Source organism: Polyodon spathula, chromosome 18 (assembly GCF_017654505.1).
Source record: "Polyodon spathula isolate WHYD16114869_AA chromosome 18, ASM1765450v1, whole genome shotgun sequence".
NCBI classification, from domain to species: domain Eukaryota; kingdom Metazoa; phylum Chordata; class Actinopteri; order Acipenseriformes; family Polyodontidae; genus Polyodon; species Polyodon spathula.
This window is the reverse complement of record NC_054551.1, coordinates 27,237,592-27,252,394: the sequence shown is the minus strand read 5'-3', so window position 1 is coordinate 27,252,394 and position 14,803 is coordinate 27,237,592. Positions and strand designations below refer to the sequence as shown.

The 14,803-nt window shown below is 36.7% G+C and overlaps 1 protein-coding gene across 1 annotated transcript; it reads left to right on the top strand.

Moving 5' to 3' along the window:
• Positions 1-620: 620 nt before the first annotated feature.
• LOC121330975 (calcium-binding mitochondrial carrier protein SCaMC-1-like) lies at positions 621-14,329 on the top strand. The gene is made up of 10 exons (XM_041278021.1): positions 621-1,096; positions 6,590-6,716; positions 7,061-7,148; positions 8,436-8,547; positions 10,227-10,385; positions 10,475-10,627; positions 11,350-11,457; positions 12,124-12,291; positions 12,523-12,673; positions 13,085-14,329. The coding sequence occupies exons 1-10, from the start codon at positions 914-916 to the stop codon at positions 13,267-13,269; spliced, it is 1,434 nt and encodes a 477-aa protein (XP_041133955.1). The 5' UTR covers positions 621-913; the 3' UTR covers positions 13,270-14,329.
• The last annotated feature ends 474 nt before the right edge of the window (positions 14,330-14,803 follow it).

The window sequence follows — 14,803 nt, the reverse complement described above, 5'->3', positions numbered from 1 at the left end:
GAAGGAAAGATGTACTTAATATAATATGTGTGGGGATATGCAAACATCTGGTACCTATCTTGTAACTGTATTTGGTATTCAAATCATCATACTTGTCTAGCCAGTGTACTATTGAGTCTGTTAGTTTTCCATAACTAATTAGACTAAGAGGTGGTGTTTGAAAGCAGAAGTTTGAATCAACGAAGCCATTCAAGTCATTGGTAGGCTACTATTTGTGCGTAGGCGACTAGGCCATATTTTGTTAGTGTTAGGGTTAGGTAAATGTAAGTCTTTACTTATTTTTAATCTCATAATAAATCACATTCATGTATTACAGAGTGTTAACATTTTGTGCATACTGTATCTAGTGTCATAAACCAAGTATGTTTTTCAAATAAACTAAAAAATAACCGTCCAACGCCCATTCAGCAGTTTGACATTAAAAACAAAAACAAAACAAACAAACAAACAAAAAAAAAACCTGCAACAACAAACTTACAATATTCGATTCTTTTTTTCTTTCACAATAATAAAAATAAATAAATAGAAAAATAATAAACTGCTTCCCGCCGGTGGGTGTGGTTGATGTACTCCAACTTAAATGCAGAACCATCAACAAATCCCTCCCACTATGACAAAAAACTAAAGAAGAACACCGAGATGTGTTAGCTCGCGCTTTCTTGTTTAAATTTTAGCTAAGTGAATTTCAAGACGGACGCTACGTTGTCTTTTTTTTATTATTTGGCTTATCGCGTAACTAAGGAACGTATCTTGAGTGTAAATAATAGGAAACCACTTCCTGGGCAATGCTACAATGAGTACTGCATAGATTTTTCCTGAACTGATTTTGACAGTTTTCATTTTTGTCGAGGAACCCGTTCATTAAGCATTATTTTTTTTTACTCGTTTCATCTTCCACTATTGAATAGCGACAATGTTCCAGATTGTAAGAAAGTTTGTTTTCAGTGATGTGTTCTGCGTGGGTGCAGACACCGAAAAGAGATATGATGATCTCTTTGCAAAACTGGATACCAACAAAGATGGGAAAGTGGACATCCATGAGCTGAGACAGGGCCTCAAAGCGATGGGGTTGGGTCTTGGTGAAGGTGCTGCACTGGTAATCGTATTTCTATATATTTTTATTCACTGTCATTATCAAAACTAAAGGTAAAATATCTGTACCATGTGTGTGTATATAATGGGGTTCAAAGTTGTTGGCACAACTTATTCGCTGTCCGATGAGCTGGACTAAAACTGAAAGTAATAATTTATAGTTGGCTAATTGCGCACAATCGCAAGTTGAGTGAGCTAAATATTAACAAGTAAACATTTGTAATTGAGAGGGACAGTTTCTATGCAGTCTGTTTAGAGACTCGTGTCACGTAACTGGCGTTATTCACACATCGTGTTTGTATTTTTTTTACAAATTACCATTGCACTCGTTTTAGTAAGCTTAAAAGCACAAATATAATGCAAACAGGTCTTTAAGAAAATTCCCAGAATCCTCTGTGCAACATTCCAAGGCGTAGGAGGTTTGGTTGGTAACCCCTCCGCTCTCAATCTTTTAAAGTTGGTGTTCAAATGCAAATTTAAAAAGCAAAGCCATATGTGTATAAAATATTGCAGCTACAAATGCGATATACAATACACATTTCAAGTGAGACGATATGCCATACCTTTAAACATAAGTGATGGATGTTGGCATTAAAGAAAAGAAAAGAAAAAAAACACATAAAACGAATGATTATTATTGTTTAGCAGACGCCTATTATAAAGGGCAACTTACAGATACTAGGGTGTGTGAACTATGCATCAGCTGCAGAGTCACACCCAACAACATCTCACCCGAGACTCATTGTGTGACTTGCTCAGACAGTCAGGGGTTGAGCTGGGATTTGAACCCATGATCTCCTGGTTACACGCCACTTTCTTAAACCGCTCAATCATATAGGCTTTAAGCTTATTGTCTCTGTTAGTCACGTGAATGCCTCTCAATTAGCATTGCAACATAGTGCGATATTTTAGCAACAATAAGTAGACGTTGCAAGTTGAATATTTTGCATTACCACATGAGTATTATCCCGTAAGGTATTTCTGGCCCTATACAGCATTTCAACTTAAATGCACATCAGTGTAACAAGCCCCCAAATTCTGTTGCTCAGTGTTTTTCTAGTTATCCTGTTCCTCCAAAAAAAAAAAAAAAAAAAAAAAAGCCCTGTTGGGCGACACAAATCAATATTTATTTTAGCTACCTGTGCTGCTCCAGAAAAGACTCATAAAGGCTGATTTTCTGAAGTGAGGCAGGGAAGTATATGACGGTGCACACATATGTGGAGTTCAGTGCAGTGTGCTACAGCTATACACTTCCCTTCCACACTTTAGAAAAAACAGCCCCAGAATAAGCACTGCAAATACTTTCTTAGGGTGGAAATTACATTAGACAACACATACAATAATAATGTAAGAAGATAAATTCCCCCTTTAAAGTGGTCTATATAAAGTGGGTCTTTTACATGGGGCAATTGAAATATATAATCAACAAAAGGTCCTCCTTAGACTGCTGGTTATTCTATAACTGCAACTTGGTTTATTTAAAAAAAAAAAAAAAAAAAAGCAGTGTAGTCTACAGTGTTTGAAGGTATCCAGCTATAAAGGTTAATTGTTCACAGCCTCCAACCACATTGATAGAGATTAAAACAGCAGATGAATTTCCTTAAAAGGTAGCTAGCAGACGCATTCATTTTTACCATATAACCTTTAAAGCTGCAGTGTCCTGCAATAATTTTCATTTGTACACTAAAATATAATTCTTTGTTGTTGGTTTACAACTACATTCTTCGACCGCATGTTTTTTTTTTTTTTTTTTTTTTATTACATTACAATAAAAAACAAACCTATATAAAACAGACAGATTGATACAGCAGATAACACAAATAATAAAAATATTTTTTTTGTACAATTTGTGTAGGTAAGGCTAGAAGTGTGTTCTATACAATGTCAAGTGAGATATTACACTACATTGCACTTCCTAAATCCATATCCTGGAAGTTTAGACATTTAAAAATGGAAGATCCTGCTGTCTGATTTTGTGGTGCTGTTGGTTTTTACTTTGTGCTTCCTACAGTAGCATGCTAATCTGAGTTGCAAGATATTTATGTGGCACAAGTAATATCAATATTCAAAAACAAACATGAAAATGTGCAATATACACAATATTACTGGCTTAACTATCGAACCATACATAACATAAAGCCCGCTACCACCTCAATTAAATAGAGTAGAAGTATATAAAGATTCCTATGCAATTTAGGATGTTAGTGCCTGAATCTCCATTTCTAGAGCATTTTCACAGAAGTACAATGCATTTGCCAAGTATTATTTTACAATGCTGTGCTTTTCCAGCTTTCCAAATATAACAGTTAGGCCCCGATTAGCATTTTTAAAGTCGAGATTGTTTCAAAGTGGATTTGTAATGTTCAAAAACCTGCCTGGTGTTTTTTCCAGGTAATTTGCAGGGTACTCCAACAATGTAAACAGAGCAAACCGCCAAACATTCTTGAACTATTACTCATTGTTTGTTTCCATGGAAACCACTGATTAAGAAATCTTGCTGTAATACCCATCCCCAAACACAAGTACATTGGTACTTTGATCTGTACTGTAACAACTGAACATGGGGTTGTGAAACAGTATTATTTTGTAGTACAGTACAACGTCGCATATCAGACCCCCTGTGGAATGGGGTATAGGTGGATATGTGAAAGTTGGATTTGCGAACATCTATAGAAAAAGCATTTACACATCCAGATTAGTGAACAAAAACACCACTTGAACTGCTTTAAAGGGAGATCGTGCCTAACTAGCTTGCTTGATTTTTTTGAGGATGCAACATCGATAATGGATAATTGCAAAGCATATGACATGGTTTATTTAGATTTCCAGAAAGCTTTTGACAAAGTCCCGCACAAAAGATTAATTCTCAAACTGAACGCAGTTGGGATTCAAGGAAACACATGTACATGGATTAGGGAGTGGTTAACATGTAGAAAACAGAAAGTACTGATTAGAGGAAAAACCTCAGAATGGAGTGTGGTAACCAGTGGTGTACCACAGGGATCAGTATTAGGTCCTCTGCTATTCCTAATCTACATTAATGATTTAGATTCTGGTATAGTAAGCAAACTTGTTAAATTTGCAGACGACACAAAAGTAGGAGGAGTGGCAAACACTGTTGCAGCAGCAAAGGTCATTCAAAATGATCTAGACAAGATTCAGAACTGGGCAGATACATGGCAAATGGGATTTAATAGAGAAAAGTGTAAGGTACTGCACGCAGGAAATAAAAATGTACATTATAAATATCATATGGGAGATACTGAAATTGGAGAAGGAATCTATGAAAAAGACCTAGGAGTTTTTGTTGACTCAGAAATGTCTTCATCTAGGCAATGTGGGGAAGCTATAAAAAAGGCTAACAAGATACTCGGATACATTGTGAAAAGTGTTGAATTTAAATCAAGGGAAGTAATGTTAAAACTGTACAATGCACTTGTAAGACCTCATCTTGAATATTGTGTGCAGTTCTGGTCACCTCGCTATAAAAAAGATATTGCTGCTCTAGAAAGAGTGCAAAGAAGAGCGACCAGAATTATTCCGGGCTTAAAAGGCATGTCATATGCAGACAGGCTAAAAAAATTGAATCTGTTCAGTCTTGAACAAAGAAGACTACGTGGCGACCTAATTCAAGCATTCAAAATTCTAAAAGGTATTGACAGTGTCGACGCAAGGGACTTTTTCAGCCTGAAAAAAGAAACAAGGACCAGGGGTCACAAATGGAGTTTAGAAAAAGGGGCATTCAGAACAGAAAATAGGAGACACTTTTTTACACAGAGAATTGTGAGGGTCTGGAATCAACTCCCCAGTAATGTTGTTGAAGCTGACACCCTGGGATCCTTCAAGAAGCTGCTTGATGAGATTTTGGGATCAATAAGCTACTAACAACCAAACGAGCAAGATGGGCCGAATGGCCTCCTCTCGTTTGTAAACTTTCTTATGTTTTTATGTTCTTATGTTCTTAAACATGGGGCATGTTTTGCTTTAAAAGCAAACGTAAACAAGTGAATTAGGCTACAAATACAGTGTTTGCTATATGGTTTGCTATAAATAAGCCATCTCCACGCAAAGCTTTAAAAAATAAATAAATAAATAAAAATATTCAATATCAAGAAAATATTCTTGATATTGCCAACAGCCGATAAGCAGTTCGGTTTAAATATTGCTTCGGCTATTTTAAACAAACGGCCGGTAAGCATTTTGTTTATGAAGCTTGCTTTGTTTAACTCAAATGCATTTAAAAGCTACAACACACTGCCAATATCTGCAAACGTGCTTTCCATCATATAAACATATTGCACCAAAAAAAAAAAAAAAAAAAAAAATCTCGTATTGAAATATTGTATTGAAACGTCACTGCTACATGCTGCTGACTGACACACACAGCCCGCCTCTCTTAAAGGGAAACGCACCAACAGGCTGATTGCAATTATGCTTGCTTTCTTTCTGTTTCCATTGCGGAAGCTGCATTTGCTGCAAAACCGTTACTCGCGTAGCCTACTTTTTAATATTTATTTATTTATTTAGCGACACGGTTTAATTGATCAGGGCGGTTATGTGACCTTAGGATATGCAACGTTCCACTGTACCAGTATTTGTTTCATTGTGCAATAGTTCCACCTGCTGGTCAAATTGTGTATTGCATATCGTAAATCATTCTAGCCTTATTGAATTAACCAAATGGGGGGATAAAAAAATCCTACTGTATACTAAGAGGTCCCCGGTTCAAACCCCGGATCAGCCACTTACTCACTGTGACCCAGAGCAAGTCACTTAACTTCCTTGTGCTCTGTCTTTCGAGTGAGAGGTTGTTGTAAGTGACTCTACAGCTGATGCATAGTTCACACACCCTAGTCTCCAAGTCGCCATGGATAAAGGCATCTGCTAAATAAACTTAATAATAATAATAATAATAATAACAATGTAAACACTGAAATATGCCAATACGTTTATGCACATTATGCTTCTGTTGTATGCATGTTTAGAAAAGGGTATTTAAGACTTTTATTTCCAGTGTCAAATAAATCAATTAAATAAATAAATTACAATAAAAAACAATAAGATAATGAATTCTGAATTATGGTTTTGTAACGATTCTTGACTTACACCAAGATCATTGTCCAGCTTCTTGTACTGCAAGAGCCTGACGTCTGAAGCAGCGCAGTGGTGCGTTCCATGTTTGCCCAGCAATGGGTTATGAACATTAGACAGATACTGGAAAGCTGGAAAGTTCTTGCCTTCTAAACCATACACTAGCTCCCTGTTCCTAATCACACCAACATTGCTAGTATTCACTCTAAAGCACTGAATTTACATCCCAGTGCACAGGAGGTCATCTGTCCTGTTTTCATAACCCTGTACCTGGTGCCTGGTTGCAATATTGACCCTTGTATTCAATTTTCTAAACAAACTTGCATGTTTCTACATTGAGCTTTTCTTTCAGATAAACACAGTTCTTTTTCCTGATTATTTGCTGGGCTGTGTTTTTTTTTATCAGAAAATAGTTTCTGCTGGAGACAGTGATGACGATGGAGAGCTGGACATTTCAGAATTTTCACAATATCTCCGAGACCATGAAAAAAAACTGATGTTGACCTTCAAGAGCTTGGACAAAAATAATGATGGTACAGTTTGTTTTTTTATGTTTGTTGTGTATTGTATTTGTCTGATACTTTGCAGTCGGTTCAGTGATTTTGTTACAGTGCGTGGCCAAAGATTTTGTTAGTGTTGAAGGTCAAAATAAGCCAGAAGGTGCAGTAAAAACCAAAAATTCTCAATGATGTGAATACAGTAATTAATCCCATTGTATGAAGGCAGATTACAGTGGAAATTAACTTAATTTTTATGTAAATACTTTTATTTTAAGAGTATTAATCATACTTAATACAGTTATGGAGTAAGCAGATGATGCCCCTGACGCTTAACTGGCTGGTTTAATAGGCCGTTATTCGTAACCTTTCTTTTCTAGGTTGTATTGATGCTTCGGAGATTAGGGAGTCGCTTTCCAAACTGGGGGTCAAATTAAGTGAAGAGCATGCGCAGAAGATTCTTTCAAGGTTTGCACATGTTTATGTTTTCATTCAAGACTGAATCCCATTGACATGTCATGTAATCATGCACTTCTGTACCTCTGGCTTAATTGCCTGGCAAGTGGTGAAAAGCAAGGGAGGGAGTCTGAATCACACTGACATCCTTTTAAGGATTTATTTTTAATTTTTATTGGGACCCAAACATCATGAGGAATTATACAGAATGCTGGCATGAAGAGGGACTGGATTTGACAAGTTTTATATATATATATATATATATATATATATATATATATATATATATATATATATATATATATATATATATATATATAATGTATTTTTTTGTATTTTTTTTAATTGCACTAGTTTTTCATTTTTGACTTGCCTTAAATGGCTGTGCCACGTATGATTAAAAAGTTACCCTATTGTATTGCTTCTGCAGCTAATCTAGTCTGCTTCCTGCCGGTTGCTAACGTGCCTCACAATGCTCTGCCCTCTCATTAAAAGCTGACAGATAAACCGATTCCTCTGACAAGGAGAGCTAGCATGGCCTTGGCTCATATGTCTGTAGGTATCTTTTGAAGCCAGCTACAGCTTCACACAAAATCTCAACTAGTGTCTAAATGAAAGGCCTTAGGCAGTTTTTTTAGTTGCTGGTTCTGCAAATATGTTTGTTTAATGATAGCTATACCCTAATAAGCAATATGTTTTAATATAATTTAATGGACCATATTCATATGTGAAAACATTGGTAACAGCCTGCTGATTCAGCTTTCGCTGTGTGTTGCTATAATGCAGTGCAGAGACTCTTCTGTTTCTCATTTTAACTTGTTTTCAGGAATTTGCCTTTTCATATTTTACGGTGGTTGTCAGGGGTTGAGACCCTTTTGAGTCACATGCTGATTTGTAGAATGGCTGATAACTCACAATCAAACAGTTCTGAACAATTATTAAAGTGGGGAGCCACAACGTATTATATCGTATCTTTTTTCACAAACAATGAAATGGCAGTGTGGTGTCTTTTTAACAGTCCTATAGTTGGGATGCACAAACTAAGATTATATATAAATTGATTTGTATATGATTAGTTCTAATTAGAATTATCCAGACCCTACTGTAGGGTGAATTTTACCCCCATAGTTTTTTTTTTAAATCGATTAAAAGGAAAAAGAAATGCATACTGTTGTGTGTAGCGACACTGCTGCACTAACACATTTTATAAAAATAAAATAACACAAATATATTATTTAATAAAATAGTACAATAAAATACAGAGATATAATTAAATAACAGAATTTCTTTTACTTGCAGTATCGATGCTGATGGGACCATGACAGTAGACTGGAATGAGTGGCGTGCCCACTTTCTCTTGAACCCGGCCACCAACATTGAAGAGATCATCCGCTTCTGGAAGAAGTCCTCTGTGAGTACTGCCTAGACAGAATCTCATTTGCATGCACTAAATGATAAGGAAATCAACTGTTAAACACATGAATTTAACCTTTAGCGGTCGGTCCATTTATTCAGCGTTTGTCAGACACATCAGGTCCAGTTTATATTCACACGCAATGTTTATTTTACATGCGCTGTTTACAATTAGTTCTTTTCAGAGCAAAACAGGTTTAAAAGGCACTGAATTGCAAAATGATCCTCGGTACTATATCTACAGCCAAGCCCAAGCCGTTGTTCGCTGTAATTTTCATATGCATCTTTATAGATGCCATTATATAATAGACTGAGAGAACAAGGTCAGATGCAGAGAAATGGCTCGTTGAGCATACTGATAAATCCTCTCCTGATCACTGGTTTTATCACCAAACTCCTCAATAATGCGATCCAAGTCATGGCTGGGGTTTTATTACTATAACATCTCAAAAAGCGCTGAAAATGTCTGTGATATTCTTTGAGTGTTGGATGCAGAAGCAGCTATCTCCTGTGTTTATGTTTGTGTTATCTCTGTGGTGTATGGGGCTATCAGATATGCACCTACCCCCACCCCCTTTTGTTTTTCGGCTTCATTCGGCTCCTATCGTTCTCACTCGGCCATTGAAAGTTTCTCTCTGCTGTTTCTGGTGTCAAAACGACTAGAGACCTGTGCTTTACGTCTTTTTGATGATGTCGGACAGGGTCTGACATCGGACTAGAAAGGGAAAATTGTAATGTCGGACCTAGTCCGACATAGGACCACAAATGGTTAAAACTGTTGTCATTGTTAACCTGTTAGTTGCCCAGTAATACCAGTTAAAGTGGCAACACCGAAGTGAGATTCAGCCCCCCGCAGCCATTATATAATAGACTGAGAGAACAAGGTCAGATGCAGAGAAATGGCTCGTTGAGTAGCTTGGCATTCTGTTTACAGTTGTTGAGAAAGACAGCAGGGTTTCTTCCTTTCAGTCACTGCAAAAGTACGCTAATACGTATAACCGAGTATCAAAGGTGTTGCCCTTGTATGAGCCCTTATTAGCTCGTCTCATTTTCACTGCTGCACATACTGTGTCATCGTGCAGTTGAACTTTTCAGAGCAGCCGTCTCTTCATGGTGGTCCACACTTAATGGATCCCATCATCCCAACACCACCAAATGGTAGATTCATTAGCAGGGTCACACGTAGCAGCACAATTGTAATTGCAACCCTAATTCTGTTGTTTTTTTTACCAGGTAAAACATGCATCATTGACCATATAACATAGTTGAGTTTCTCTATGCTTTGAAGGCCATAGTTTTTTTTTTTTTAAATCTATCTAATCTATGAGAGCTTTTGGGAGATTAAAGACTTAAGCAAGCTTTAAAAGGTTTTTCTCAGTGTGAGAGGACTGCTGTGGTAGCACTGACATTGGAAGTACAGCCCAGGGTATATGAGCCAGCAGGCAAGTAGGGTGACTGTACTGAACCAGGATGGCAGTCGTGCAGCTTGAGACAGGCCAGTGGCTCTTCATTGACTTTGTGGATGGTGGGGCTTTCTATGAAGTGGTAGGTTTAGCAACATGCATAATGACATTTCTAATAGTAACAAACATTATTAACTGTTGCATGGTTAAATGAAATATCCATCTTTTATACATGTTTGGTCGACAGTGCTTTTACACCAGCTGTTTGTTTCAGGTATTGGATATCGGGGACAGTCTTTCGATCCCTGATGAATTCACGGAGGATGAGAAGAAGACAGGGATGTGGTGGAAACAACTGATGGCAGGAGCGATGGCAGGAGCAGTCTCTCGAACGGGGACCGCTCCCCTTGATCGAATGAAAGTCTTCATGCAGGTGCTGCTAATTTACTGCCTGTCTAATAAGAAGACTGATGACAGATGTTATGGCATACTGTAATAAATGTTGTTTTGTGCGTATTGTAGGTGCACTCTTCCAAGACCAACAAAATAAGCATTTCTAATGGATTCAAGCAAATGATAAAGGAAGGAGGGGTCCGGTCACTGTGGCGAGGAAATGGAGTGAATGTTCTTAAGATCGCCCCTGAGACAGCAATTAAATTCTGGGCTTATGAACAGGTATGGAATATTGTTTTTTATTCTTTTACTTTTTGGATCTTGTGCTGCAAGGCAAGAATCAAAAACATAAATAATTAAAGCACATCTTATTGAAAGAAAAAAAAATGCTACCTGGACTGTTTAGCAAAATGTCCACTGTGCAGGATTCAATGAAATGCAGCATTGTTACAGTGACACTCCGCTGAGTTTGGCAATACACATACCCTTGCATCTACAAAGGGAATATACATTTGCATTCATTTTGTGTAGAAATGCAGCAAAATCAAAGGTTTTTTTTTTGTTTTATATTGGAGAGGCATCATGAACTGTAGGGTGAACCCAGCAGTTTTTTTTTTTCTTTTTGAAATCCTTATGCAAGGGGTAAATTGTCTGTTTTTACTTCTTGTGAGCTATGATGACGTGGGAAGTTAATCCTCATTAAGAATTAAAGCAGACAAGAAGTTCTCGAGCGGTCAGATGCTAAGCTAGTGTGTGGGAACTGAATAGAAGCATTGGCTTCAATACAGTTCCAGGAGCTGCTAGCTATCCAGCTTCAAATGTTTTTTTTTTTGATTATTATTACATGGATTTATAGATTACTGAAATATCAGGTAAGTTATATTGTAACATTAACCCTTGTGAATCTTCCAATGTTTGCTTACAACTGTCAGAAACTTTGTTGTACTCTGCTGATTGACTGAAAGGTTTGTGTCATTATTCTGCCTTTTCATTCCCTCTAATAGTATAAAAAGCTCATTGCATCAGAGGGAGGGACAGTTAAACCCCATGAGAGGTTCATTGCTGGATCCCTTGCTGGGGCAACAGCACAAACTGTCATCTACCCCATGGAGGTAAGTGGAGCTATAATTAGCAATGGACAGGAAACATGTCAATTACAATATTATAAAAAGGCCCAACGTGCCTGCCCCTTATTGGATGATCTCACCACCTCCCTTACCCTCTGTCCTGTAAAGATCATATTTTCTTGCCAGCATGTATAAAATACATACTTGTTCAAATAGTACTATAATGTCCCTAATCAAGAAATATGTATAAATGCTTATTTAGCCAAGAGTATAGTTCACCATTGTAGTTTTTAAAATGGGGGTGGGCTATGATGTACATTAACAAATATTCCACCATATTATGCTACTTGGACTGCTCAGTGTCCTGATCACGTAATTCCACCTCTGCTACTGACTGACTGTGGGCCATCCTGCGGATGAAGTGTTAAATCAGTGTCTTATTATAAGTAACTCAGCATATAATGCACATTTCGCAGCCTACTTCTGTAAAGCGTTTCAGTGGTCCACTATGAAAGGCGCTATATAAAAAATAGATAGTATTATTATTATGTAAACACACAACATTTATTAAAATCTTAAATACAAGTTACAACAATGGTATTTTCTCTTCTCCTGATAAGTGTTTTATCCCCTGTAAAGTGGGCCAATGAGTGTCTTCATCACGTAAGCTCTTTGAATGTACATCTTTTGGGAATCTTTGATTTCTATCAGGTCATGAAGACCAGGCTGACCCTGGGAAAGACTGGGCAGTACTCCGGAATGTTGAATTGCGGGAAGAAGATTCTGCAGAGAGAAGGCGTGAAAGCCTTCTACAAAGGCTACATTCCCAACATACTGGGAATCATCCCCTATGCAGGCATTGACCTAGCTGTCTACGAGGTATGTTTTGAGTGTGCTGCTTCACATGAACGGCACTAACTAAATATGTGCTGTGTTGTAATGTTTATACATGCGGTGGTGTTAAAACCTTGAAATGTTGCTTATATTTGCTAAAATGTAGGTGCTTGCATTAGTGTGTATTCAACAGTAATTACATTTGTTTTACATATTGAGTATTTTATTTATGAATGTGTTCAGATCTTTGTAAACTTGTTTCCCTTTCTCCTTCAGAGCTTGAAGAATTTCTGGCTGACACGTTATGCCACGGACTCTCCAAACCCAGGGATACTTGTTCTACTAGCCTGTGGCACCATTTCCAGCACTTGTGGACAACTAGCTAGCTATCCTCTTGCCCTGATCAGGACTCGCATGCAAGCACAAGGTAACTGCAGCTTTCTAAATCAAATACTGAGCAGCATTCAGTTTAGTAGGGTTTACTATTACCAGTATGTTGAGCTTGGTATTAACCATTTCCAGTACATATACAGTTCCTGCTTGGCTAAGTTATTAATGTCAATAAACCAACTGTTGGTCAGTTTTTAACACATGCAGTGGATGTAGGTTGTGGCAATCTACTGACCTGTAATGGGTTATTTATATCCTCAGTATGTTACTGACCTACCTTGTTCATGTATTTGCTTCACACCAAGGCAAATATTGTAATTATTATTACAAATCAATTTAAAGGAAAAATAAATAGGTTAACAAAAAAAAGTGTTGTATTTATTCAGCAACAGATGACAATGTGCAACAGTTTAATTTTTTTTTTTTTTTAAATCTGTTTCCTTTTCAGCATCTGTGGAAGGTTCCCCGCAGCTTTCTATGGTCAACCTTACTAAAAGAATTGTTTCCAGCGATGGCTTTTTTGGACTGTACAGGGGTATAGCCCCTAACTTCATGAAGGTTATTCCTGCTGTAAGCATTAGTTATGTGGTGTATGAATACTCGAAGACAGGTTTGGGGGTCTCTTCTAAATAAACACAAGGTATATGGCTTAAGGTGTATTATCTGCTCCAAATGCTCACCTTTTGGAGACAAAGGTGTGTGTTTTGTGTTTTTTTCTTTTTATAAATCTGACAAGGTTTAAGATTGAGGTGTGTTTTAAAATCTGATTTCATCAGTTCTTATTGTAGTATTATTGTTTTTTAATCCATTCCCAATAGAAGGCATGCCCATTAGTCAAGCAGTTCTACTTTCATCCTAACCATCTGGTGATTGCCAGCAACATGGAGTAAACCTTCAATTCGATTTTTTAAATTTTTTTTTTAGCCTTCTTAAACACAGCCACTTCCTTTTTTTTTTTACAAGCTTCTTAATTCATGTCCTGTGCTTTTGTTTATTCTTAACAGTAAAATGGTGATAACAATATGGAAGTTATTGTAAGACTAAGCTTGAAGTTTTAACTCAAAAGGATAAACTCTAGAAATATTCTGTAGGCTGTATCTACTCTATATCTAGTACTATCTGCAAACATAAGAATTTACTTTTGCATGCCATTGCCTTAGGACAATGTTTTGACATTCCCAATATCAAGTGAAACTCAGGAGAATTGCCTGATTTGACCTTTACAAATAGTCATGTGAGGAGCAGTCTATTGTTCTTAAGTCTTAAAAAACAAAATTAGTGTTTGATGCATGCAGGAAATATAGGATTAGATTATTTTTAAGTTGTTTACTCACCAGATACCTTAATTGTGGGGCCTGACAAGCTACTATTTTCCAAACACGTTTGGCAAAGATTTACGATTTTGATACCAAACCTCTTATTGCATGTCTTATTTCAAATTGGTGCACATATATAATTAGTGTACATTTTCTCAGGTGACGTCTGTGAGAAGAGCTATACTTGTTTGTTTTTTAATTCAGAGAAATTTATAATGGGTAATAGAATGTAATTGTTGCGCAACATACAACTACTGCCAAACGTTTTGCATCACCTCTAGAATTAACATTTGACAAATTTGAATTAAACCTGCTGAATAATATTATGTTAACATATTGAATTACATACCACTTTTGTAGTTTTCCATTTCCTTAATGAAAAACTGACAAATTGAAATCTAACATGAAATACTGTACTCATAATGCGGATTCCAGTAGACTTTTGTAATTTAATCGATTACTGATAAACTGTCTAAATGATGTTCAAATAGGGTTGTGTTTTGGTCTTAATCCTAAAATTCTAGGTGTTGCAAAACCCTTGGCCATAGCTGTACACCCTGACATTTATATTGTCTGTTGGTGGCAGCCACAACATCTGTATTCCATCAGTTTCTGAAATGTAGCTTTTTGTTGAACTATTGTTGTATCTATCTATCATACTGTGTGGAATATACTTGTAAAATGCACTCTGGAAAAAAAACAGTGTCAAAGCAATAATTTTACATAAAAAATGCACAAACAGAATAGCAAAAAAGTGGGAATTGTCAGTTTACAATAGTTACTGAATTCAGAAAGAATGCAAATTAGACATTGTATTATTCAGTTATAAACAATGTGTTCATATTTCTGAA

Bases quoted from the DNA above. Each gene is read 5' to 3' on its own strand.
- LOC121330975 (XM_041278021.1), top strand. From the start codon at position 914: ATGTTCCAGATTGTAAGAAAGTTTGTTTTCAGTGATGTGTTCTGCGTG. The intron at 7,149-8,435 runs GTTTGCACATGT...TTTTACTTGCAG, and splicing joins GCGCAGAAGATTCTTTCAAG to TATCGATGCTGATGGGACCA. The intron at 8,548-10,226 runs GTGAGTACTGCC...TGTTTGTTTCAG, and splicing joins GCTTCTGGAAGAAGTCCTCT to GTATTGGATATCGGGGACAG.